Source organism: Trichogramma pretiosum, unplaced genomic scaffold, assembly GCF_000599845.2.
Source record: "Trichogramma pretiosum strain Unisexual culture from Peru unplaced genomic scaffold, Tpre_2.0 scaffold8, whole genome shotgun sequence".
Lineage (NCBI taxonomy): Eukaryota > Metazoa > Arthropoda > Insecta > Hymenoptera > Trichogrammatidae > Trichogramma > Trichogramma pretiosum.
Genome location: NW_019641699.1, coordinates 2293150 through 2316123, shown reverse-complemented (window position 1 = coordinate 2316123; position 22974 = coordinate 2293150). Strand labels below are relative to the sequence as shown.

At 35.1% G+C, this 22974-nt stretch overlaps 7 protein-coding genes across 17 annotated transcripts in view; 3 read left to right on the top strand and 4 right to left on the bottom strand.

Annotated features, from left to right (window-relative positions):
• Window positions 1-5: 5 nt before the first annotated feature.
• LOC106653069 (T-complex protein 11-like protein 1) lies at window positions 6-3493 on the bottom strand. 4 transcript variants are annotated; one of them, XM_014372307.2, is made up of 9 exons: window positions 3397-3493; window positions 2875-2949; window positions 2623-2804; window positions 2438-2554; window positions 2066-2357; window positions 1481-1999; window positions 1235-1410; window positions 1007-1164; window positions 6-935 (listed from the first exon to the last, which is right to left on the bottom strand). In XM_014372307.2, exons 3-9 carry the CDS (start codon window positions 2631-2633, stop codon window positions 715-717), a joined length of 1494 nt encoding a protein of 497 aa, XP_014227793.1. In that variant the 5' UTR covers window positions 2634-2804; window positions 2875-2949; window positions 3397-3493; the 3' UTR covers window positions 6-714. The 4 variants fall into 4 exon arrangements, with proteins under 4 accessions (XP_014227793.1, XP_014227790.1, XP_014227792.1 ...); XM_014372304.2 differs by having other exon boundaries at window positions 2623-2792; XM_014372306.2 differs by having other exon boundaries at window positions 2623-2792; window positions 3144-3488.
• Window positions 3494-4436: 943 nt separating this feature from the next.
• LOC106653237 (26S proteasome non-ATPase regulatory subunit 2) lies at window positions 4437-8095 on the bottom strand. The gene is made up of 6 exons (XM_014372612.2): window positions 7702-8095; window positions 7302-7602; window positions 6799-7228; window positions 5910-6699; window positions 5014-5797; window positions 4437-4938 (listed from the first exon to the last, which is right to left on the bottom strand). Exons 1-6 carry the CDS (start codon window positions 7783-7785, stop codon window positions 4640-4642), a joined length of 2688 nt encoding a protein of 895 aa, XP_014228098.1. The 5' UTR covers window positions 7786-8095; the 3' UTR covers window positions 4437-4639.
• A 165-nt stretch (window positions 8096-8260) lies between these two features.
• LOC106653238 (fatty acid hydroxylase domain-containing protein 2) lies at window positions 8261-11662 on the top strand. Its single transcript, XM_014372614.2, has 6 exons — window positions 8261-8662; window positions 8785-8981; window positions 9875-10026; window positions 10127-10218; window positions 10449-11049; window positions 11133-11662. The coding sequence occupies exons 3-6, from the start codon at window positions 9905-9907 to the stop codon at window positions 11353-11355; spliced, it is 1038 nt and encodes a 345-aa protein (XP_014228100.1). The 5' UTR covers window positions 8261-8662; window positions 8785-8981; window positions 9875-9904; the 3' UTR covers window positions 11356-11662.
• A 517-nt stretch (window positions 11663-12179) lies between these two features.
• Window positions 12180-13763, bottom strand: LOC106653102. Of its 3 annotated transcripts, none has more exons than XM_014372356.2 (3): window positions 13480-13763; window positions 12987-13060; window positions 12180-12904 (listed from the first exon to the last, which is right to left on the bottom strand). In XM_014372356.2, the coding sequence occupies exons 1-3, from the start codon at window positions 13481-13483 to the stop codon at window positions 12236-12238; spliced, it is 747 nt and encodes a 248-aa protein (XP_014227842.1). In that variant the 5' UTR covers window positions 13484-13763; the 3' UTR covers window positions 12180-12235. The 3 variants fall into 3 exon arrangements, with proteins under 3 accessions (XP_014227842.1, XP_023318303.1, XP_014227841.1); XM_023462535.1 differs by having other exon boundaries at window positions 13486-13761; XM_014372355.2 differs by lacking the exon at window positions 13480-13763 and having other exon boundaries at window positions 12987-13468.
• Window positions 13764-13925: 162 nt separating this feature from the next.
• On the top strand, window positions 13926-20082 carry LOC106653149 (probable phosphorylase b kinase regulatory subunit alpha). Of its 6 annotated transcripts, none has more exons than XM_014372434.2 (15): window positions 13926-14191; window positions 14270-15251; window positions 15321-15636; window positions 15699-15912; window positions 16023-16132; window positions 16682-16829; window positions 16959-17137; window positions 17222-17372; window positions 17527-17556; window positions 17696-18003; window positions 18088-18643; window positions 18727-18779; window positions 19126-19281; window positions 19357-19614; window positions 19695-19922. In XM_014372434.2, the coding sequence occupies exons 2-15, from the start codon at window positions 14323-14325 to the stop codon at window positions 19920-19922; spliced, it is 3636 nt and encodes a 1211-aa protein (XP_014227920.1). In that variant the 5' UTR covers window positions 13926-14191; window positions 14270-14322. The 6 variants fall into 6 exon arrangements, with proteins under 6 accessions (XP_014227920.1, XP_014227919.1, XP_023318289.1 ...); XM_014372433.2 differs by lacking the exon at window positions 16682-16829 and adding an exon at window positions 16275-16422; XM_023462521.1 differs by having other exon boundaries at window positions 14255-15251.
• Window positions 20051-21579, bottom strand: LOC106653154 (39S ribosomal protein L28, mitochondrial). The gene is made up of 6 exons (XM_014372447.2): window positions 21452-21579; window positions 21098-21261; window positions 20763-21021; window positions 20550-20693; window positions 20305-20486; window positions 20051-20223 (listed from the first exon to the last, which is right to left on the bottom strand). The coding sequence occupies exons 1-6, from the start codon at window positions 21482-21484 to the stop codon at window positions 20154-20156; spliced, it is 852 nt and encodes a 283-aa protein (XP_014227933.1). The 5' UTR covers window positions 21485-21579; the 3' UTR covers window positions 20051-20153.
• Window positions 21580-21724: 145 nt separating this feature from the next.
• LOC106653153 overlaps window positions 21725-22974 on the top strand; it is a 63282-nt gene continuing 62032 nt past the window's right edge. Inside the window, exon 1 of the mRNA XM_014372446.2 lies at window positions 21725-21987. The gene's annotated coding sequence lies outside the window, so the exon portion shown is untranslated. The remainder of the gene's footprint in view (window positions 21988-22974) is intronic.

The following is a 22974-nucleotide window of genomic DNA, read 5'->3' as shown; positions in this document are numbered from 1 at the left end:
AAAAATTCATTTGTTCAATACCTTTTTAATAATTTTTATAAATTATCATCTGTCAAAATGATTGCAAATTATTGCAATAATACTAATCTTAAATAAAATTTATTTCAATTAGAATTTTTATGTTTCAATAATTCAAAATCATATTAATACATGTAAGTATATAATGATTAATTTTGTTTATTATTAACAAGTTTTTAAGGCAAGGTATCATTTGTACACATGAAACTTGTACACAGGCATTTCTGTACATGAGTAAAATGTGTCCAATATTTGTAGAGAAAATCGAACTTTTTTTTAAATTCAAAAACTTAAAAAAAATAATCGTAATCGTAATTTTTTGAATTAAAAAAAAAGTTCGATTGTGTGTACAAATATTGGACACATTTGACTCGTTTATAGAAATGCCCGTGTACAAGTTTCATGTGTACGAATGATACCTTGCCGTTTTTAAAAATATGCTTTTCTAAATTATTTCAACGTTATGGGTTTGAAATAATCAAACGGAGTACAAAAACAAATAATAAGATTCGATCGAACTATAAATAAAGTTGATTTTTTCAATTCATTAAATTTTGTACAATTTTTTGACGCACGTATTTTCTACATGAAAAAGTCCACGATTTAGAACACTTTTCAACATTATATATTTATAAATATATATTTGTCTACTAGTCTATTGTAGCAGCTTTAAAAAGTTTTCATTCAATTTTATTGCTAATTATGATTTGCAGTTAAATTTTTTTCGTTAACAGCTGCAGCAACTATTTCCGTATAATAGTCTCCAAACACGCTCCTGTTATGAGCAAAAAGTATAGCCAACTGAGCTGCTATTTTAGTGAGCCCTTCTCGAAGACACGACAAACCTGGTGGGATTTGTTGAGGAGCTGAAGATTGCGATGTTATGACATTATATAAAAATTGTCGTGTTCTTGATGCTGTAATTTTAAGATGAAATATCATATATAATCATTGATCAATAACTTAATTTAAATTCTAGTGTTCTTACCAACTAGTTGACGAATCCTGTTATCTGATTTATGGAGGTCTAATAATTGATTTTTTATGTATTCAAAAGTTATCTTGTTATTTACCATATCTACTTGTGATTTTACAAGATCTGCTTCCACCTGTACAATGATATCTTTCATAACTGTTTCAAGATCTCTAGAAATGATAATAATTTCAATAATAAATATATTTAAATACATTTTCCTGACCATAAATTAATTCTTACTTATTTGATGTAACTGAATTAAGTAATATTGTTATGTGTTCTCTCATTTCTGTTATTTGTTGATCTGTCAAATGAACTTGTAATGGCTTTAAGAGGATCAAAATAGAACCTTCAGCCACTAGTCTACAGGTTTTATTGCGTAAATCTAGAAGTCTTCCTTGATCCAACATAAGAGTCTATAATTTACGGATTAGCAATAATAATGTATTTTTTGAAAATTTTTGAAATAATTTTAAAATGACTCACTTCTGCATTAGGACTAGAATCAAATTCTAATAAATCCAAATAAGCATTAGCTAAAATGGAATGTGTCATTTGTTTAATGGAGTTGAGATCGCTAGAAGCGGAGTTTATAATTTCTTGACTTAAATGATTCAATAACCAGATTCTTGTATAATGAAGTCCATCTGCTTGAATCTTTAGAAACTCTGCAAATTTTTTTTTTTCGTATTCTATACTGGAAGCAATAATGTTTGGTCTGATCATACTAATAGTGAAATTGGCTAAATCCAATTTCATCAACTGGATTACTTCCATAATTCCTTTGAAAGTTTCAATTACATCTGTACATTTTTTCAATTCTTCTATTTTTTCATCTCTGACAGGTGCACATATTTTGGCCATTAAATTGATAACGTACTGAGCATAATGAGAAAAATCCAGAACTCCTTTTTCAGCTTGTTGCTTGATAAGTTCTATATCAAGAACTTGATTTACTGCTTCCTTTGTTTTAGCATTATGAGGAAGTAATAATTCATCTAATGACTGTTAGTAAGAAACTTTTTTAAAAATGAACATTCAATAGAAATTACACAATTAGAATCAACTTACTTCTTTAATTTCACTTAACAACCTCAAAGCTTGATCATAAACTGGCGGATCTTGAGACAATTCCTCAGATAGTATATCCCAAAATGCTTTGTGTACCATTTCCTTCAGTTTCTTGCGCAATGGGTTTCCATCAGGATCTAGCTTATCTATCTTAAAATTTCCATCAACAGCTATTTCATGTGCTAATGCCATATTTTGCATGCCCTTAGCAGCTTTCATTATTTCTTCAAGAGAAACAAATTTTGGTGGTGAGGCTGCTGCTACCCAACCATCCAACATAAAATCTTTGACTCTGAAAAAATAAAATTTTTTCATTAAAATAAACTACAAATTTTTTAATACTTACAATATTTTTAAAATTTAAATACTTACTTTTCTAAGCTATCATCTGAATTTCCAATTCTGTTAGTAGGTATATTATTGGAAATGGATCCAGAGGCTTCCGAAATGTTCTGATCATTATCAGAATCATTTTTTGTGACTTTCTCACTGAAAAAAATTTTCTTCATATAAATACTATACAAACATTTGAACTCGATTTCTTATGTTTTAGTTACCTATTAGGCATGATGTGGCAGTAATTAAAAATGAACAACGTTTCAGGCAGTTTACAAAGTTGATGATATTTCACAAGTTGAATCTACAAGTTGATGAAAACTTGTAGCAGCTGGCAATAAAACTGCTTGGTATCTGCTGCTACATACGAACAAACGAGGCCAAACTGTATCTATAAAAAGAACTTCCACCATGAGAGTAAAAAAATGACATTGCTATCATAAAAACAAGTCATTCTTGGAAATCAGAATTACCTTATATATCCAATGCTATTGTTCCATTCTTCAGTAAATTTTTTATTTTTTATTTTATTTATGAGACAGATCTATCTACAACCAATAATAAAATTAACATATTTAAAATTGTGGAATGAATTTATACAAGACTGCTGACCGATACAAAATTTATTCAAAGTAATGAAATTGATTTAGAAGGTATCAAAATTAATCAAAGCATTTAAAATATTAAAAAGACTCATAGAAAAACCAGTTATATATACATTAAAAGTATTATTGTGACCTACAAAACCATTTTTTAATTTATATATAATTAAAAAAACTGTCAATTTCATGTGGAAAATCGCGTGAAATCTTAACTATGATTTAGTGTGTCAGTTTAACATTTATTTGCCAGCACCAACAAACACACAAAGGTAAACACAAATCTCAGCTGGGATTGTGATTCAACGCATCGATGCACAAATAGTTGCAAATGCAACTTTATTGTATTTTCCACGTAATTATTTCTGACCATCAACTTCAAGGATAATTACGTACTTGATGCCTTAACTGAATGTGATGAATTATTTTGATTGACAACCTACACTTTGAATTTCGACATTTTAATCGCGTCAACTGCGATGTTGTGGGTGACTCGTATTTTTGCAGCTGATGCGATCGTAAAATCACTAAAATGTGGTAGTGGGGAGGAGCAAAGAAGAAGAGGGGGATAAAGGAACTGGTGAACTGTCATCGGGGTTTTTAACTTTCTTTTTATTATGAATTCGTTTGAATTTTTTTGAGATATGTGCTCATTATTTCCGAATTGCCAATTGCAAAAGTATAAAAATTTGGAAAATTTAATTTGCGGGATTAAATTGCGATTTGAAAAAGTTTACGCAGTAAAATTAATTTTGATTGAAATCAACCGTCTATGATATGCGATGCTCTCTTTTTTTTAAGCTTTTAATGTCAATATCAATGACGATTTTAGCATTAAAATAATAATTTTGATCAATTTTTGGTTATCTAAAGTAATCTTGCCAAAAAGTCGCGGTCGTTTGTATTGAAGAAGTATATCCGGGGGCAATGAGTTGGAAAGGAATATCGGTATTTCGTCAAGCCATAAAGGGTAAATTAAGTTATGCGAATGGATCATGTTTGGTTTTAATTCACGATATCGGTGTTAATGGTTGCAGGCGTTAAAACTAAACTCGGAGGGGTACGTCACGAAGGCGCATGCCGATCCCAGCAATGCGAGCCTTGTCCGGAACCAAAATGCCGACTTGATTTTGCTTGTAAGCCCGAGGGCTGTTGGGCAGATAAATTCGCCCAACGCGATAAAGAGCACACTCAAGTGCTCTACGCTGGATTGGCTTTTTTTACAGTCACAATTTTTATCGTGAGTATTGAGCTTTTGTCGAAGAATTTTATAAATAAAAGTTAAAATTAAATTTTCGTACCAAATTAATTTTTCATTTGAACAGTTTGGTCGAAAACCATTTGATAAAAGAGAGCCAGACGGGCCTACCATATTTGGCTATTTATTTAAATGATTCATGAATTATCAACGTGGAGCAAATGTACAATGTTAATGGTTTTGTTTCTGTGATTTTATTTATAAATCTTAAAAGTTATACATGTTACAATATGGTGTCATTACATAGTAGAGCATTATATTGTACACAATAATAAAGCTTAAACAGTAATTATTATTATTTTAATATATATTCTATATCATTAATATCGCGCACTCATCAAACATCGGCAGTTATTCGTTCAAGCAGGCTTTTTTGACGTTTTAATTAGCGTCCTTGTTTTTGCGTAAGATAACAAAACCTTCCATGATGGGAGTGAGCGGCACATAATCTTCTGTGGCCAGCTCGGCTCTCTCGCCGTGAGCAAGTAGCACAGGTGTAGTATGGGTTTGGAAACCTGTGATGGTTTTCGGATTACCGGCTTGACCCACCACGTCGACGGCCATACCAACTCGAACTGGCACAGCCAGCGGCTGCAGTTCTTCGTCAAACGTTACCAGCATTCTAGGTTGCATTGCTGCTGCCAATGTGTACAACAGGTAGTGAGATCTGCCCAGTATTACTGTAAATTAATGTAAATTGATTACACCATTCATTTTCATTGCGACTAAATATAATTGAAATTTCGAATACTCACTGTTTTTGACATCCAAAAAGCCAATAAGTGCAGCTAATAGACCAGCCAATGCTACAGGGCTTAATAATTGTCTGTCACTATGATAAGGTGACAATGTCATTGTGCCTTTACCTAAATGTACCAGACCTTGAGCAATTCTAACCATGAATAAATTATTTGGATCCTTGGCATGATACTGAGCCAGTTGTCTCAGCATGGCTGCTAATTTTGAATTATTTGTACCAGCGCCTACCAAGCCCATAGCAAAAATAGCATTGTGGGCGACTTCCATGTCACTATCGTGCGAAAACTTTGACAAAGTATCAAGAATATTTAATTTTGGATTCGATACTGAGATAAGACCTAAAGCCAAAGGTACAGAGCGTCTTATTACTGGTTCGCAGTATCTTAACAAATGGCCGAACGTTCTATACGCCATTTCAGCACCGATTTCCTCTCCCATTGCTATAAGAGCAATACCCAAAACGGCCACAGCTTGCTTCGAGCTCAAGTCTTTTTCCTTTTCTTCTTTCTTTTCCTCGCTATTTTTTTTATCGTCCTTCTTGCTGGATTTTTCTTCTTTTTCATTAGTTGGTTCGTAATGTTCAGAACAAATGTGTAAAAGGTTCTGAATTTTCAAAACGTTGCCAGTTCCTGCATAAGCGCAAACTTCAACAAGAGTCATTGACATGGATTTAAATGGCTCGGGAATAACTTCGAGGGCGGCGATTATAGCTTCTGCAGCTTCTTGTTTACCCAAGAAGCATAGACCGATACCTAGAGGTAGGAATCGAGCGTATGTATCCTGAAAAATTATTTGGGTTTAATAAAAGTATTAATTCTAGTTTCATTACAGATTTCATTGATGCATGATTTATTAAAATTTTAAGAAACATGAAATACTAATTTTAGATTACCTTAAGTTCAGTCTCAGTTTTTTCCATTAAAACAGACATAATTGCAGTAGTAACAGTAGAATTGCAAGAGCCAACAGCTACCATACCCAAGGCAAGACCAGTCACGCCAATTACTTCCCAGTTAGACTTTGGATCACTGAGGACTGGTATCAGTAGGCTTAAAACTGCTTCACGATTGGATCCAGCATAAGAAAGACCCAAACCAACAATTGCTCCAATTCTCATGGTATTACTGTTGTGCATTACATAATCTGATAATAAAGCCAGAGCAGGCTCACATTCATTTCTAACACCACAGTTAACGATACCACAAGCCAGTAAAGCTCCGGATTTAATGTAGTCTTCAGACGAGTACAAATATTTGTCGATGGGAGTCAGACCACCGTCAACATCCCAAAGCAGAATAAGACCAAGGGAAGCGGTAGCACTCAGCATACCATGTTCTTTATTTTTGTAAAGCCACTTGTTTCCATCTTCAATGAGCAATTTATCATGCCCAAAAGCAGCATTTACAAAACCATTGACAAAGCTAGCGGCCAGATTTTGGCGAGCTGAATCAACTTGATTACCACCAAATGGTGGTCTTGAATTATCTAAATGAGATTTATAAACATCTTCTGGAGTTTTAGCTTCCATTATATCAAGTTCTCGTGCCAGATTTAGGAAGTGATTATTCAAATGTGAATTAGTCATTATTTCAACCAAATCATCATACCAATCTAATGAGATTGGAAGCTCAAGGAAAATTTGTTGACGCCCAAGCATAAAAGCTAATTGCTTTTGAACAGACCTGAAAAAATTCAGTTTTTTGATTTACCAATTTTAAAGATACAGATGAATCTTTTTGTTGAAATAAGTAAAAAGGGATTTAATCAATTAAAGTACTTACAAATCTGGACAAGATGTAAAAATATCTTCAATCAAACTTAAATCGTTGAGTTGCATAGCCAATCTGAGGGCTTGAGGATATTGATTGAATTTTTTGTACAACTTTAACGATGTATGTAACAAAGTGCTATTTTCTGGATCAGCAACATAAGGTACATTATTTGTTAAATACAAGCAAACTCTTTGATAAGAACTTTCATCCACATATTGCTCTAATAAGTCATAACGATCAATTTCCATGAGTAAATCACAGGCTTCAACTTCAGCATTATGAGCCATATTATATGGAACTATTTCATGAACTAATCCAGTTAATTTTGCAACCATTTCGCTGCTGCCTTCGCTTGCTAGTTCTTCCCATTCACTTGCTAGTTCTCCTGACAGATGCCGAATATACTCATGTCCCCATTCACCAATATTTTTGGCTGAACCTACAGATGAAAATTTTATGAATACAATAAAATATTTCAATCAATTCTTATGTGTAATGCGTAATCTTCTTACTCATCAGTCTATATTTTAAGCACTCTTTGTTTTCCCCCATTGTCATTGCCAACACAGAAATAATATCGCAGCAAAGCTCTTTGCATTTCATTTCCGTCAGTTTGTCGAGAATTTGCTTCATCGTATCGTAATGAGGACGCATGAATTTCAAAGGTTTGGGTACACTTGTCATAGAGGTGGTAGAACTTCGAATTTGCGATGCCAACGCGTCCAATGCATTAAAATACAAAGACGCATTATCAGCTTGTAGTTGTTCTACGTGCTGATTTAGCTCTTCTTGCAACAATCTATCTTCATCAGACTGCAAAAACATAAGCAAAAAAAGAATGATAGCCAGCAATGAAAATTGCTCAAAAGTACGTAAACATAAACATGGGAGCATTGGAAAACATAGACGTACCAGATCGCTTTTATCTTCATCTTTGACATTATTTTTCTTCTCGGGCAGTGGCTTGGGAGCATCGACTTTCGTTGCTTCAGGCATGATGATTATCCAGTGAAAATTTCAAAGATTTTGGATGAAACTCGTAGATTACGTTGATATTAGCGGACGCTTCGAAAGCCTCAAATGTTGAGGTTATGAAGTGTGCCGTACGGATTTGCGAAGTCACTTTTCGGCTTCAAGCAGGCAGAACAAATCTGCTCTGAGCCTAGAGCCAGTGAATGTAATATGATTGGCCGCCGCGCTCGGGACTATAATATTTGGCGCTTGCATCAGTAGCGAATTTTTGAAGTAATATTTTTTGCTCAAATTGAAAACGATTCTCGTAAGTCAGCGAAAGTTATTTAATAAATACAATGCAAAATATGATTCACGCCAACGAAGCTTTCCTCCTTTTCATAAAATTAATTTATAAATTAAAAGTTATTTATTATGATAAATAAGAGTTTCGATGTTATAAAAATATTGTTATAAATTGAAGGGTTTCAATTAGTATAATATATACACAGCTAGCTGTATAGAGATACGTATAAAGCAAATAACATGCATAAAGAAAAAATCTATGCTATATTTCAAAGATGAAGATGAATAAAAGTGGCTCTCCTTGTCGAGCTTTATGACAGTCGAGAAATTACGAGGAATGTTGTTATGTACTTGATTCAGGTGAATTGTAGTTTTTCCAGATTCATAATTTTAGCATAGAGCAACTTTTTACGAGTACTCGAGCGAAAAAAAAAGTAGTCGAGAGATGTTGTCGATCGTTGAGTTGGATCGCAATCGAGCTGGAAAAGCTGAGCAGCTTTTGAGCGATCGTCATCATCGCATTAAAAAGTATCGAAGGAAGTCGCCGAGACGGCGAAAGCAATCACGAAACGGAGAAGAAAAAAACACGAACTCGTGTCATTTTGAAGCGCCGTAGGTAAGTATAAGCGTAAGATAGGTAGCTGCGATGGTGGATCGCGTGCGCGACCGCTGGCAAAAAAGAGACTGGCGCACATACGTATTACGTTAGGGTGATAATTTCGTCCTCCGTATACACAGCACTACGTAGAGGCTTGACAGACTGTAGACGCAGGCAGGCAGTGGCAGAGAGACGACGACGACTGCCACAATATTGGAATAAATCGTCGCCGCAGTGGATCGCGTCTGCTCGAGCGCGTTGGACGAGGCGCCTGCAGCTATATCATCGATGCTCGATGCGCTCCGGTGCGGGACAGCACACTTATTAGTGGACTCGCGTGAGTAAATCCGCCATCGTAATCGGACTCAATTTGAGCGGACTCTGAAACGAGTGGCAGAGAGAGAGAAAGAGAGAGAGCTCGATCTCGGCCTGCGAGAAACGATCGCTAATCGTTATTTCATCGTTTCGTTGCGCGCGATAATCGTTTTATCTCTGTGTATAGTTGCAATAATTAACATCTATCGTAGAAGCGCAAACAAGCGTACAATAGTTGCAGTTGTAAATTATCAATAGCTGCACAAAAGACTGTTGTATTGAATAGCGCGCAGAAAGGACGGGACTCGCCGAGATTAGAGCGCGTCCTATTATCTTTGCTATTATGCGCTTGCGATACGTGCTACGTACGGCGCGAATGGCTAGCGAATTATTCGCAACGACGATTTTTACCTCGCTCGCGTTGCATTTGTTCTCCCCTTTGCTAGAGTCTCAATCAACGAGATGAAAATAATATCACACGTAGACCGACGATCGACTTGCTTTCATTGCTACTTTTTACGATCAAAATACGTCATATGTATTTATGCCCTGCTCACTCGGTTTTACATAACTATTTCAACAAAGTTAAAAGTGCAGATCTAATTGAATTATTGAATGGACTATAAAGATGTTGCACTATTCGCGCGACAGTTCTAGAAAAGTTTCAAATTCGCTAATAATACATATCGTAATTAGTAAGTTAATTCGCTTGGTGAAAAAACGACGCAACGGTATTCGACTTTGTTTTGCAGCGTCGCAATTGCGCTCGTGATTTATCTCTTAATATTATTCCGATAAGCTCATTTTGACAGAATTTCGCCTCTAAGAAACGACGAGGAGACGCTCGTGTAAATTTTAGCCCACCACGAAGAAACGATCGGGGCCGATCGGCTCACTTTTATCGTGTCTACTTAGTTTTAGAATATCGAGCTCGGGTCAATCGAGATGCCTGACACGGCGAGATCGGAGAAGACGACCGGGCACCGATCGGCAAGCACCTTGGCTTTCGTGATCCTTGCCGCTACCATTGGCTACTCCAGTTTCAAAATGTCCGCTTCGATCGCTTGGTAAGTGCACACCAACGAGTAAAGCTCATGACTCGAGAGAACTGCGACTCGGATCGGATAGCCGAAGCGACTCTGAAATCCATTGTTTGCGTATGCACAGGTGCTGGACGTTCGCCGGCGATTATTTACAAGCACAATGGAATAGACTGATCGATACTTTCGGAGACGATCCAGCGCTTTATTGGATATACGGTGAGTATATATCGATGCCGCTGCACCGACTATAACAGCCGTGGTGTAAAAATTTAACTTAAAGCTCTGCTTTTTATGTGGAGATAATTCTCTGGACTTTTATCTTACAGCTATCAATATGAATACAAAAAATAATTTAACTGACTCTTTGTGTTCGACAATCGAAGCCAAAAAATTACTGAAAAAAGTCACCAAATGTCCATTAATTAAAATGATTGTTTGTGGCCTAGGTACGACACTGGTAGCTTTCGTAACTTACTGGTTTGTGGGCGGCCTCTTCCTGATCGTTGACCTGACTGGTTTCCCATCCTTTATTCGCCGCTACAAAATCCAACCGGGCGTGAACGAGCCCGTGTCGAAAATCCGCATCCTGCCGGTGCTCTTTCAAGTACTCTTCAATCAGATCGTCGTCGGTTTACCAGTGGCTTACGGATTCTATAGGCTGGTCGTTTGGCGCCAAGTACCGGAGCTCCGCCAGCTGCCGAGCTTCCGGACGGCCTTCGGCCAACTGCTCACGATGATCGTGATCGAGGAGATCGGCTTCTATTACTCGCACCGGCTGCTGCACCATCCTTCGATCTATCGCTTCGTGCACAAGCGCCACCACGAGTGGCAGGCGCCCATCGCCATCGTCTCCATCTATTGCCATCCCCTCGAGCATGTGCTGTCGAATCTGTTGCCGATCGCCTCTGGCATACTGATCGTCGGTGCTCACGTCTTCGTCGCTAAAATTTGGATCTTCATTGCGATCGTTAATACTCTCAACTCGCATTCGGGCTATCATTTGCCCTTCGCCATGTCGCCGGAGATGCACGATTTTCATCATTTGAAGTAAGCCATTTCACGATCCTCCTGCACTGACCTTTGTCCAACTTTTTTCATTTTTCCATCTTTTTTAATTGTTTTCACCGTAGATTTACCGAGTGTTACGGTATACTAGGCGTACTGGACTTCGTTCACGGCACCGATCGATTATTTCGTCAAACTAAAGCTTACCAGCGCAACATCATTTCGTTCAATTTGAAACCTCTGCGTGAACTCATATCCGACCGTGACCAAGATCTGTTGGACGGAGACACATGTAGTACCAGTGAGTCTATTTTCCCAAAGGTACCAAAGACTTTTTCCCCTGAATGAGTCAAATGTTTTCGTTGATAATCTTTCGTCGATGATACATGCAGTAAAACCAAAAGTTCATCTATTCAACGACGATTAGGTTTGACATTAGGATTATAAAAAATTTAAACACATTGAATGATATATTATTTTCTGTAATCAAAATAATTTTTTACTTTATTTTTATAAAATGTACAATAGTTTAACGTTACAAGTGTAGTGCGTTCATATGGTGGTACTGAGTGGTTTTCGGTGAATTATATTAAAGTAATGCGGTTCACTGAAATATTTTCTTAATATAAATAAATGAAAAAACATTTTTTAATCAGAAAACTCTCATTTTTTTATTTCACTTCACAAAAATTTTAACAACCGCCATTTCATTTTGGGTTATAGTAAATACAAATTTTTCTTGTTACATTTTGATGTTGTTTTTTATCAAGAAAGTTCTTCTCTAATAAAATTATTTTAAACAAAAGCCAAACATAATCATTTTACAAATGAAAATAGGTTGAAAACATAAATATTTTTATAAATACTTAAGGCATGCAATTTTATTGCTTTTGTAATGGATATAATTTTTTTAAAATAAGTTTATACTAAATTATGAGTAAACATTTCAAAAATCCAAATCATTGAGACAAACATTTTTAATGTTTAAATATATAAAAGTTACTGAAGTAAATATATTTCCCACATATATGAGATTAAATATGCAGCCATTTTTTCAATATAAAAAAGAGTTGTAAATTACACTTTCACATTTTATTTACAAAAACTATTTAATATAGTTTAAAATTTTAAGAAAATGATGGAATTTTTATGAAAAATGCTCATATTTCCGGTTCAAATTCTTTTTTTACAAAAATACTTTTTTACAAATATATGAATATAAAATAATTTATTCATTGTACATCCCATCAATAAGAAAATCCATTCTTCTATAATGTCTTTTATCCCAATAATCTCTGCCGCGCTTATATAATACATAAAAAGTAATACCCAATAAAGGTAATGCTGTAATAGTTATTACAACAGGTACAATGTAATCAATTTTCCTTGGCATACCTAATGGAGAAGTTTTAGTTGGAGAAGCTGGGATAGGTTCATCTGCCTCATTTCCACCAATTGTCACTAAAGGTTTGTGTTTAGCTTTCCTAACAGGTTTTTCTCTTAAAATGTCAATATTAGTAAATGATAACTCAGTAACTGGTTTAACTATTTCCACTTTAACAGTAGTAGATGATATGACTTTATTAACGAGTGTTTTATTTTTATTCGTATTTTCTACTCTTGATATTGATTTTTTAGTTGAGTCATTTTTTATTTCAGTTGCATTACGAATATTAACATCCGTACCAACGAATGATTTACTTTTATCTACACTTTCCATTACTGGTGTAGATGACTTAATTTGTAAATCTTTAGTTTCTGTATCATTGTATGTGGCTGCATCAGTACCTTTTCTAGCGACAATTTTACTTTTCACAGTCTTCAAATGGCTATTATTTTGCTTATCATTTTTGATTTTAACTGGTTTTATTTGACCTTCCATTGCAATACTTATTTCCTGTAAATTGATTCCCCATAATTATGTAAATATTTTATAGAATAGTGCAATATAAAAAAAGAATTTTAATCTATAAACATACTTCTTTAGCATCAGTAGGTTCTGTAGTAACATTATGGCTTGCTGAATTATTTGGAAATTTGGCATTCACTGTTTCTTCACCAATTGATAATTGTAAAAAAATAAAAAAAATTACAAAAATAAAACTTTTGATCATCATTTTTGACATATTTATTAAGTTGTAGAACGTCAAATTTTGCCAATATGAAACCTAATTCTTCATTGGTGTTTGCTAAACGAGAAAGAACGATTTTAACCAAAAATAAAAAACAACACTCTGATCACATGAAGAACAAAAATCACCACCAATGCGTCTACATCATCAGAATCGTTTAAATGATTTTTGTCGCGATGCAAGCTACCCGCAAAGAAAATATGAGAAAATTGGAGCTGGCGTTGAGATTTTTACTCAATCCTGCCAGCAGCGTCTACTGAAGCAGAGCGGACGCAATAACAGCACAGTCTGGTTCGCAACGTTTCTACATAAATGTGTGTGTAGTGTATTGTGCACTTACCCATACCTTTATATATATGCTTACAAAACTTTCACATGCGAGCAGCAAGACAGGCAATTTCGCAGTGCATCAGTAGCGCCAATTTTCATCATTTCAATGGACTCCAAGCTTTTCGATGTTTAATTTGAAATTTTTACTTTACTCGCTTTAAAAAAATAAACAGAAAAAAAAATGGACACTGTAAATGAAGACCATATTAATAATATTTTCCAACAAATTTCCGAGTAAAATTGCAAGGATCAATGAATAATAGACGTGAAGCTGCTTTACTGACCGATTTAAATGCAACGCGCGGCCGAATATTCTTACATTCGTATTCACGGCTTATTTTTGTATATAAACATTCTGACACATATGTATACTGGCATATTGTACTGTATATGTAGAGAGCGAGCAGACCCCAAGACGGTGCTTGACATTCGTTTAACATTGCTTCAATTCAGTAATGCACGCAGCATCAATAATAGAGCAGCGGCATACGACTTGATCTGTTGCCATTTGTAACGAGTACCGAGCCAAGTGCCATTGCGCACTTACGAGAGTTTTTTAATTATGCAGGGAAAAATAATCTTTTAAGAATATATAGTAATTAAGAATTAGTTTATTACCTGTTACTTTTTTATGTGCATATGAATTTCAACATGACTCGTCTACTTAGAAAACATTTTCCAAAAAATCGTTAAATATTTTTTCCACATAAAATTACTTATCAGTGAGTATTAGTTATCTTCAATTGTCAACTAATCTAATTCAATTACTATGTACAATAAATCAGATCATTTTTATTTAGGTTTTGATATTTTTAAGTTTTTGAGCTGATATACCTTATAGTAAAACGCCATCATGAGAACCAGAAGTAATTCAGGGGTTCGCTTGGAGTATTACCAGCGGATAGTCCACAAAATTATTATGGATCATCAAAATCCAGTGACAGGATTATTTCCTGCTAGTCAAGAGAATAATCATGCTTGGATTCGAGACAATGTTTATACTATTTTGGCCGTTTGGGGATTATCTATGGCATATAAAAAGACTGCTGATGCAGATGAAGACAGAGCCAAAACATATGAGTTAGAGCAAAGCTGTGTCAAACTTATGAGAGGTTTACTAATGGCTATGATGCAGCAAAAAGAAAAAGTAGAAAAATTCAAGTCCACGCAAAATCCTCTAGATGCACTGCACGCAAAGTATAGCTCTGTAACTGGACAAACTGTAGTTGGAGATAATGAATGGGGACATCTACAAATTGATTCCATTTCTTTGTATCTATTAATTTTAGCACAAATGACAGCTTCTGGATTACAAATTGTTTTTAATTTGGATGAAGTAGCTTTTATTCAAAATTTAGTATTTTACATTGAATCCGCATACTGCACACCTGATTATGGAATATGGGAGAGAGGTGACAAGACAAATCATGGTCAACCTGAACTCAATGCTAGCAGTATAGGTATGGCAAAAGCTGCCATGGAAGCAATGAACGAATTGGATTTATTTGGAGCTAGAGGAGGTCCAACTTCAGTCATTCATATACTAGCTGATGAAGCTCAAAAATGTCAAGCCGTTTTACAGTCAATGCTCCCCAGAGAATCCAATTCTAAAGAGCTTGATAGTGGTTTATTATCCATTATTAGTTTTCCTGCTTTTGCTGTAGATGAACCATTTCTTATAAAACTCACAAGGGAAGCAATTACAAAAAAATTGCAAGGAAAATATGGCTGTAAAAGATTCTTAAGAGATGGTTACCGCACACCAAAGGAAGACCCAAATAGGTAAATTTAATTTAAAAATGTCACGGACAATAAGCAAATATTTAATTATCTAATTGAAATCAATTTTAGGTTGTATTATGAACCATGGGAATTGAGAATGTTTGAAAGTATTGAGTGTGAATGGCCATTGTTTTTTTGTTATTTAATATTAGATTACTGCTTTCAAGGCAATCAAAAATTAATTGATTACTATTCAAAATTATTGGAACAAGTTACTATAAAAACTGAGGATGGTATAAGATTAGTGCCTGAACTCTATGCTGTGAGTTCATCCACAGTTGCAGCTGAATATGCATTGCCTGGTAGTCAACAAAGAGAAGCTTTAGGTAGAACACCCTTTATGTGGGCTCAATCTCTTTATATATTAGGAAAATTACTTCAAGAGGTAAAAAAACTTATCTCTTCTTACATTTTAATTTTGGTGAGTAAATCAAATGATTTATTCAGGGCTTCCTGGCTGTTGGAGAGTTGGATCCCTTGAATCGGCGTTTGTGTAGTGAAAAGAAACCTGACGTAGTTGTGCAAGTAGTCATTCTTGCTGAGGATGCTGAAATTCGTGAAAAAATAGCTCAACATGATATTCATGTACAAACAATTGCTGAAGTTGCACCAATTGAAGTACAACCGGCTAAAGTTTTGAGTCATCTATATACATATTTAGGTAAAAAATTATCGATATCTTGTAAAATATATTTCAATTACAACGACGATTTTCAACAATTGACGATTTTCAAAATTTTTGGATAACGTTGCCTATACTTATTCATCTAGGTCGGAATAAAAAATTGGGGCTATCTGGAAGAAAATCGAGAGATGTCGGTATTCTTAGTACCAGTAAATTATATTCACTTCACGATCGAATTTTCGCTTTCACACCACAGGTGAGTTTTACGTCGAGAAAAAATTTACGATTGAAAAACAAATGAATCCGCGATTGTAGAATCACTAATGTATAGCTTCTAGCCCATCATAACGATGAAACAATAAAATAATGATATGATTAATATTTTCGTGAATATTCAGTTAACGGACATGACCCGCTTTTACATCGCATCGGATTACGAGTTGATGATCGACATATTTAAGGGAGAAATAAATTTCTTAAAGTCTAGCTGGCAAAATATGTTAGGTCGACCTTTGGTTGTCATGCCTCTCAAGAATATTCATTTAGGTACAGTCATTAATTGTGTTAAACTTGAGTTTATGGATTATTCTCTCTTCTGTTAATTATCCCATCTATCCTCCAAATGAACCAAATGCTTCTAATCTTTCACCTCGTTTAAGTTTATTATTTTGATTAAGTTTAAATTTCGTTCAAATTATAACTAAAAATTCTAAAAATTGTCTCTGTTCGTGTCTGTGTGATGTATTAACTGTCGCATGTTGTGTTTTTAATCACATTAATGTTGCATGTTATTTAATGAAAAAAGAACATCGACATCGAGGACTATTACACGTCGAACGATGCATTTTTTCTCGCCGATACTTTCACGACGAATTTGGCGTTTCTCACCATCAACTGGAAGCACATGCTGGGTAGACCAACCGTAACTCTAGTCGCAGCTAACAGTTACCTCGGTATGACATCGAACAACTCGCTCAGACCGTTCGATTTCTGATTTTTTTCTTGAATAATAACTTTTCCCTTTTAATTTTCTTACATTAACGATGAGCGATGTGTAAAATGACGAATTCATAAATTTGCAGATCAAGGAAAAATTCCGCTGGCAATGATAACTACGATGAAAAAACTCAAGAGCGGATACATCAATGGCACACGAGTGTCTTTAGGCAATCTCAATGACTTCCTAAGTACTTCGTGCATCACTAATCTGAGTTTTTTGGGTAGTTCCGAAGACGGACGACCCGATCGATTGAACTCACAGGTTGTTTTATCGATCATTTATCTTAAAAAAAAAAAAAAAAAATCATGAAAAGTTGCTTGGATCCTAAACAAGTAATTTTCGTAGGTACAACAATATCTGGACGAGCACTTGATGAAATCGTTCCCTGCGAGATCAAGTTTTCTTACGCGGACTACTGCACAGCCCGGCAGAAGCGTACGACGCCGAATGTCCGTTAAAGGAGCCATAAAAAAGACGAGATCTATCGCGGTTGAACGTAAGTACTCGTGTATACCTCCCTCGATTGTTTAATTTTATTATCATTAAAAAAATTGCCATTTGCACGACGTATAAACTCGAGATGATGAAAAATTCGAGATAAAGCAAAGTAGATTTTATTGTCACGTGACATTTCAAACCATGTTCTGCAGCTACAGAAATTCCCATCGTATTGCAAGAACGTAAGTGCCTTATGAGCTAACAGCACGATTAAAATCGCACAATGATCAAAATCTGCACGCGCACGCATTGATTTGCCGCAAATACACAAAATTCGATTTAAGTTTATATTTTCAACAAACTTTTGTTCAATCGAAACAGCCGAGATCCTCGGCATGGCCGGGGAAGATCGTCGTCCGTCCACCGTGCTCTCCGCCAATCCATTCATCAAAGTCACGGACACGAGTCTGTCGCCATCTTCGCTGAGCGAGTCGAAATCGTCGGCGTCGGTCGATCGCTCACCGTCGCCGGTCGACGACCTGCTGAGCGCCTGGAGGCCTCACTCGCCGAAACCACGACATCGCATGAATTCCGAAACGCAGTACGCCAACACGGAAGTCGAGGAACTCATGACCATGCTGAGAGAAACGGAAAATTTGGAAGAGCAAGGAGACATACTGCAGTATCTCGTTAGTCTACCTTTTTGTTACGATCGGCCTGGGATAACGACCTGGGATCGAGTTTTTGAATGATGTTTTTGACGGCGCATCTAGGTGGATTCGCAAGGACTACAATTCGACACGGGCATGACGGAGGACGAGCACCCGGTCCTGGTGAAGGATCTGCTCAAAGGCCTGTACGAGAAGGCGTGCCAGCAAAAGATGTGGGGCCTCGTGCGTCACACGGCCGGAATGTTGGGCAAACGAGTCGAGGACCTCGCCAAAGCCGTCACGGACTTGCTGGTCAGACAGAAGCAAGTGACGGTTGGCATGCCACCGCAAAACGAGCACACGATCGTCGCACCTCTGCCGGAGAACGAACTGCGCTCCTTGATACATCAAGCCTACGGCGACGACGAGTCCACGGCTATGCTCACCCAAGAGTTGCTCGTTTACTTGGCCATGTTCATCCGCACCGAGCCGCCACTCTTTCACGAGATGTTGAGGCTCAGGGTCGGATTGATCATTCAAGTTATGGCTACTGAACTTTCCAGGACACTTATATGCACCGGTGAAGAGGCCTCCGAACATCTTTTGAATTTATCACCCTTCGAGATGAAAAATTTACTTCATCATATAATGAGTGGAAAAGAGTTTGCCATCAGCAGTGGTAATATCCCTTTCGAGTTGATTTTTTTCCAATTATTCATTAGCGATTGACTTTTATAACTAATGCTTTCATGTTTATTGCAGTTGGAAGGGGTAATTTTTCGGTCGTTAGTTACAAATCGAGTCGCGTCAGTAAGGTAGAGATTATTCTCTGTGAAATCGAACGACCCACACTTTTTTTCGCAGATAAATTTTTTTTCGACTTTTTCTTATGTTTTTCGAGGCTCTTATAATTATTTTTCCATAGAAAAAATGTAGTAGTTATTAGCTGAGTGAGGCATTTTTTCAATATTATTAAAATCATAAATTTTGACTAAAACAGCTTCAGGCTTCTAAAGGGAAATCTTAAAAAGCCCCGGAAATTCAACTAAAATTTCAAATCAGCAGAAAAAAGTTTTTGGGCAATTCGATTCATCTGGGAATGGGACACATATAATAATTACTTTTTCTGCATCAAAATTGTAATCTACTTATTATTATTAGAAATCGCAAATTGGAGGGTTCTTGAGTCCCGATCAAGAAAATGTCGAAATGGAGCCGGATAGACAAGGTCAATGGCTTAGACGTCGACGTTTAGACGGAGCTTTGAATCGCGTCCCTCGCGATTTTTATTCACGCGTTTGGCATGTTCTTGAAAGAGTATGTATTTCATTTAAAAGTTTCTTCGATGCTTTTGATTTCACATCGGTTTTATTTACTTATATTTTTCATCAGTGTCAAGGTTTGGCAATCGAAGGAAAAATTCTGGCACAAAATCTTACACAAGAAATGACTTCTGGAGAATTGAAATTCGCTCTAGCTGTAGAAACTGTATTAAATACTATACCACAACCAGAATATCGTCAACTTATCGTTGAAGCAATGATGGTACTGACATTAGTGACAGAGTATAATGTTGCTTCAGAATTAGGCGGTCTCATAGCCGTCGAACATTTGGTACATAAAGCTAATGCCATGTTTTTAGAAGATCAAGTAAATAATCGCCGATCTAACTTTAAATACAATTAAAATTAAAACTATAGGCATAATTAATTTCTCAACATTTTTTTTAGATAAAAGTCGATGGAGATGCCACGCTTTGCTGCGCCAAATCTAGAGAACACAGAGAAACTACAGCCATGGGCACTTTGCTTTGTGGAGGAGCTGCTTATGTATGTCAACATTTTTACGATTCTGCACCAAGTGGGAGTTTTGGAACTATGACATACATAACAAGAGCTGTTGCTTGTTTGTTAAATTGTTTGCCAAAGGATGGCGATTTAGAATGTTCAGTATCTTAATTTATCAATCGTTTAACAGTAAATATTTAAAAATTTTTCTCTTTTCGCGTTTGAATTGTACAAATATCTTTCATTGTTTCTACAATCCATTACTGATTTTGATTAATTCAAAATGCTGTACTAGTGTATTATGTTGTAATAAATATTCTATTTATTTCAATGTTTCATGTATTTAATTTCTATTGTCTTTTACCAACTTTATTTACAAACATAACAAATAAATATATCTACTTATTCAGTTGCTGATTTATTGCTGTTACTTTTGAATATATTCAATTTTGACAACCATGATTTTGGTTCGCTGGAAAGTAATTTTTATAAGTTATATGGATGTTTTTAATGTAATAAATGTAAGTTAAAATAAGATTTAATTTGACTTTACCTTTCAACTGGCTCTTCATCTTTAACAAGTTCTAGTTTTTCTTCTTTGAGCATCTGAATGAGTTCTTCTCTAAATTTAACTTTTAGTGGTACAGTTACCATACTTTTTTTCTTATTGAGCATTAACATTTTACAAGCTTCCTCATAACTGTAACCATACCATTCTATTTCTTCTCTAGTATACTAAAAAAGTAATTATATAAAAATTCAAATAAAAGTACTGCCGATGGAAATGAATTTACTTACTCCTTCAGTGTAGTGCTTGTATTTTTCATATACTTCTTCTTGCTTGACAGGATCATCAGGGTATAGAGTTTTATCGTACAAAGCAATCAGCATATTACGTTTTAAATTTAATGCTAACAACGATCTCAAGTCACAAGCTTTTGTCTATAATAAAGAATAGAAATTTCATATGGTTTTAAGAATCCTAATGAAGATAATTATAAATTAACTTACAGATAAAATATAATGGTCAAATCCATAGTGCTGGTGAATCAAGTTTAAAGTCCTGTCAGTAACAATGGTATTCATATACTTATTGAGTATTTCACTGTATACAACTGATCTTTTTAATTGTGGTACCCAATAATGTACGTATCTACGTTTTTTATGTTTAGGTTTCATCATTCCTTGAATTACAGCTTCTCCACCCCATATTCCTTTATCAAGTTCTTTGGGGTATTTAAGGGGAATATCTACATTTTGTATAGGTCGACTGCAATAGATTATTAAAGATTAGATTAATTAGGTTCTAAGAGTGAACAAAAGTATTAATTCAATTTTAAATGTACATAGTGCCATCCGTCCATCTTTCATATTTGCCTTCTTTATCTATCCAATGTACAGGTTTTGGCCTGTCGAGTTTCCATTCTTTCCAAAATTTCTTATAGGCTTCTGGTAATTCAGCACCAATACCTTGTTGCCAACGATTTGGTTTTGGAAATTTGTACAATAGCTGCAATCATTGCAATCATTAAAACTTTATTAAAACTTTATTCCATGTCACACAACAATATTAAGTCAAGTTTACAGACATTTTAAAGGTTATACATGGTATTATCATTATAAATGTCTTAGCTTATAACTGTAAATAAATTGTAAATAAGTCTCAAAGTAGTGTTAGACAGTAAGAGCACAGTAATCACCTTTGTTAGCTCGTTTGATTTAGGGCCTGACATTTCGTAAAAATAATTTACGAAAAGTCAAAGGCAAAAAGACCAGCGGACGGTTCGGTATATTTATCGTGCGGCGTGCCTTGCAAACGGCAGACGACGCAAAGCTCCAATTGCAATTGTTATGTTGGGAACTAGCAGTGACGAGTAGTTCCATCTGCAGATGGAGATTCACAACAGCGTTCGCAGTTCAAAGCTGATAGAGATAACAGAGCGCGTAATCGCATCCGATTCCGAAGAAAACAACGCGAAGTGCAGAACTGTGTAAACGTACAATTTTTGTTAAATTTTTCGTGATCGAGTGAATAAATTAGGTGTGTTTTTCGTTTCCGTTGAAGCAAGATTTAATTAGTATGTTATTTAGCGTTTGTAAATGTTATTCGTGTGTTATGTGTCATTTTCGTGTAGGCATTTTGGAATTCAAGTGTTAAGAAGCTATTCAGAATGGATAACCTCGATCGGCCATGTTCACGGAGAAAACAGATAAATTCTTCAAGGGATTATTTCAGGTAATATATTGATATTGCAAGCATTGTCAGGTATTCAAATCGGAATTGATCTATTGAAATAATGATTCGTCAATCGAATAACGCCTGTCCGTGGGCCCCCCTAAAAAAGCAAATACTTACATTTTACTGCTACATTCGATTGATAAATTATAAGTTTATCAATCCAATGAAAAAAATCCTTTGAAATCAATAAGATTCGATTTTTCCATGTGGACAATTTTACTTTTGTATACATAAAGAATTACTGACAAATGGACAGTAGCCGCTTTTTATAAGATTAAGAAAGAATACATGGTTTAAAAAGTACAAAAACTTCATTGATATGAATCGGACTAATGATTTATTTTACACAAACTAAACAAACAACTGATTATAGATTTTTGTTACACGTTTGACAATATAGCTAAAAATTATAATGTTGAATAATTTACCGTGATATTGGTAAAAACTCGATTAAATACTCGTTTAATATACAGTTAATCATAATTTCAAACTACACCTAATATTATCATAATTCATTAATAACATTTTTTTATTATTTATTGAGGATAAAATTATCGTAATAAAAATTTTTTAATTAATAATCTACAATTTAATTAAATGAATATTTTTATAAATGTTAACGCTCCTGTTAAATTTCGAACTATTATTCATCAATCGGTTTGATCCATTACCGTTCAAGATTATTTTGACTTATAAATTAAATTTACATATTCAAATATATCGTATTTTCATAAAAATTAAATTGAAACACTACTGAAGAGAGAAGAAACAGAGAATTGCTGAACTTCTTGAGGCAATCAGAGCAAAGAATAGAAATAAAACATCAATTCGATACGATTCTAGTATATTAACATATAGATTTACTATGAATTGATTTATCGATCGTGAAAGCAAAATTTTAGTTTATAAAATGATTGCGTTAATGTGCTATTTTTTGTATTGCGGCAGGTAGTTAGTGTAAAAATAGCGAAACGTATTGTACAA

Coding starts and splice junctions, on each gene's coding strand:
- LOC106653154 (XM_014372447.2), bottom strand. CDS start 21,484: ATGTCAGGCCCTAAATCAAACGAGCTAACAAAG. Junction 20,487..20,549: donor ACAAGCACTACACTGAAGGA/GTAAGTAAATTC, acceptor TTACTTTTTTAG/TATACTAGAGAAGAAATAGA. Junction 20,224..20,304: donor GATGAAGAGCCAGTTGAAAG/GTAAAGTCAAAT, acceptor ATTACTTTCCAG/CGAACCAAAATCATGGTTGT.
- LOC106653102 (XM_014372355.2), bottom strand. CDS start 13,133: ATGTCAAAAATGATGATCAAAAGTTTTATTTTTGTAATTTTTTTTATT. Junction 12,905..12,986: donor AACCTACTGATGCTAAAGAA/GTATGTTTATAG, acceptor ATCAATTTACAG/GAAATAAGTATTGCAATGGA.
- LOC106653237 (XM_014372612.2), bottom strand. CDS start 7,785: ATGCCTGAAGCAACGAAAGTCGATGCTCCCAAGCCACTGCCCGAGAAG. Junction 6,700..6,798: donor TTTACATCTTGTCCAGATTT/GTAAGTACTTTA, acceptor GAATTTTTTCAG/GTCTGTTCAAAAGCAATTAG. Junction 4,939..5,013: donor CTTTTTGGATGTCAAAAACA/GTGAGTATTCGA, acceptor ATTAATTTACAG/TAATACTGGGCAGATCTCAC.
- LOC106653238 (XM_014372614.2), top strand. CDS start 9,905: ATGCCTGACACGGCGAGATCGGAGAAGACGACCGGGCACCGATCGGCA. Junction 10,027..10,126: donor ATGTCCGCTTCGATCGCTTG/GTAAGTGCACAC, acceptor GCGTATGCACAG/GTGCTGGACGTTCGCCGGCG. Junction 11,050..11,132: donor CACGATTTTCATCATTTGAA/GTAAGCCATTTC, acceptor TTTTCACCGTAG/ATTTACCGAGTGTTACGGTA.
- LOC106653149 (XM_023462522.1), top strand. CDS start 14,323: ATGAGAACCAGAAGTAATTCAGGGGTTCGCTTGGAGTATTACCAGCGG. Junction 18,644..18,726: donor AGAGTTTGCCATCAGCAGTG/GTAATATCCCTT, acceptor TGTTTATTGCAG/TTGGAAGGGGTAATTTTTCG. Junction 19,282..19,356: donor TTTGGCATGTTCTTGAAAGA/GTATGTATTTCA, acceptor ATTTTTCATCAG/TGTCAAGGTTTGGCAATCGA.
- LOC106653069 (XM_014372307.2), bottom strand. Junction 2,358..2,437: donor TCAGATGATAGCTTAGAAAA/GTAAGTATTTAA, acceptor TTATTTTTTCAG/AGTCAAAGATTTTATGTTGG. Junction 936..1,006: donor CAGGATTCGTCAACTAGTTG/GTAAGAACACTA, acceptor TTAAAATTACAG/CATCAAGAACACGACAATTT.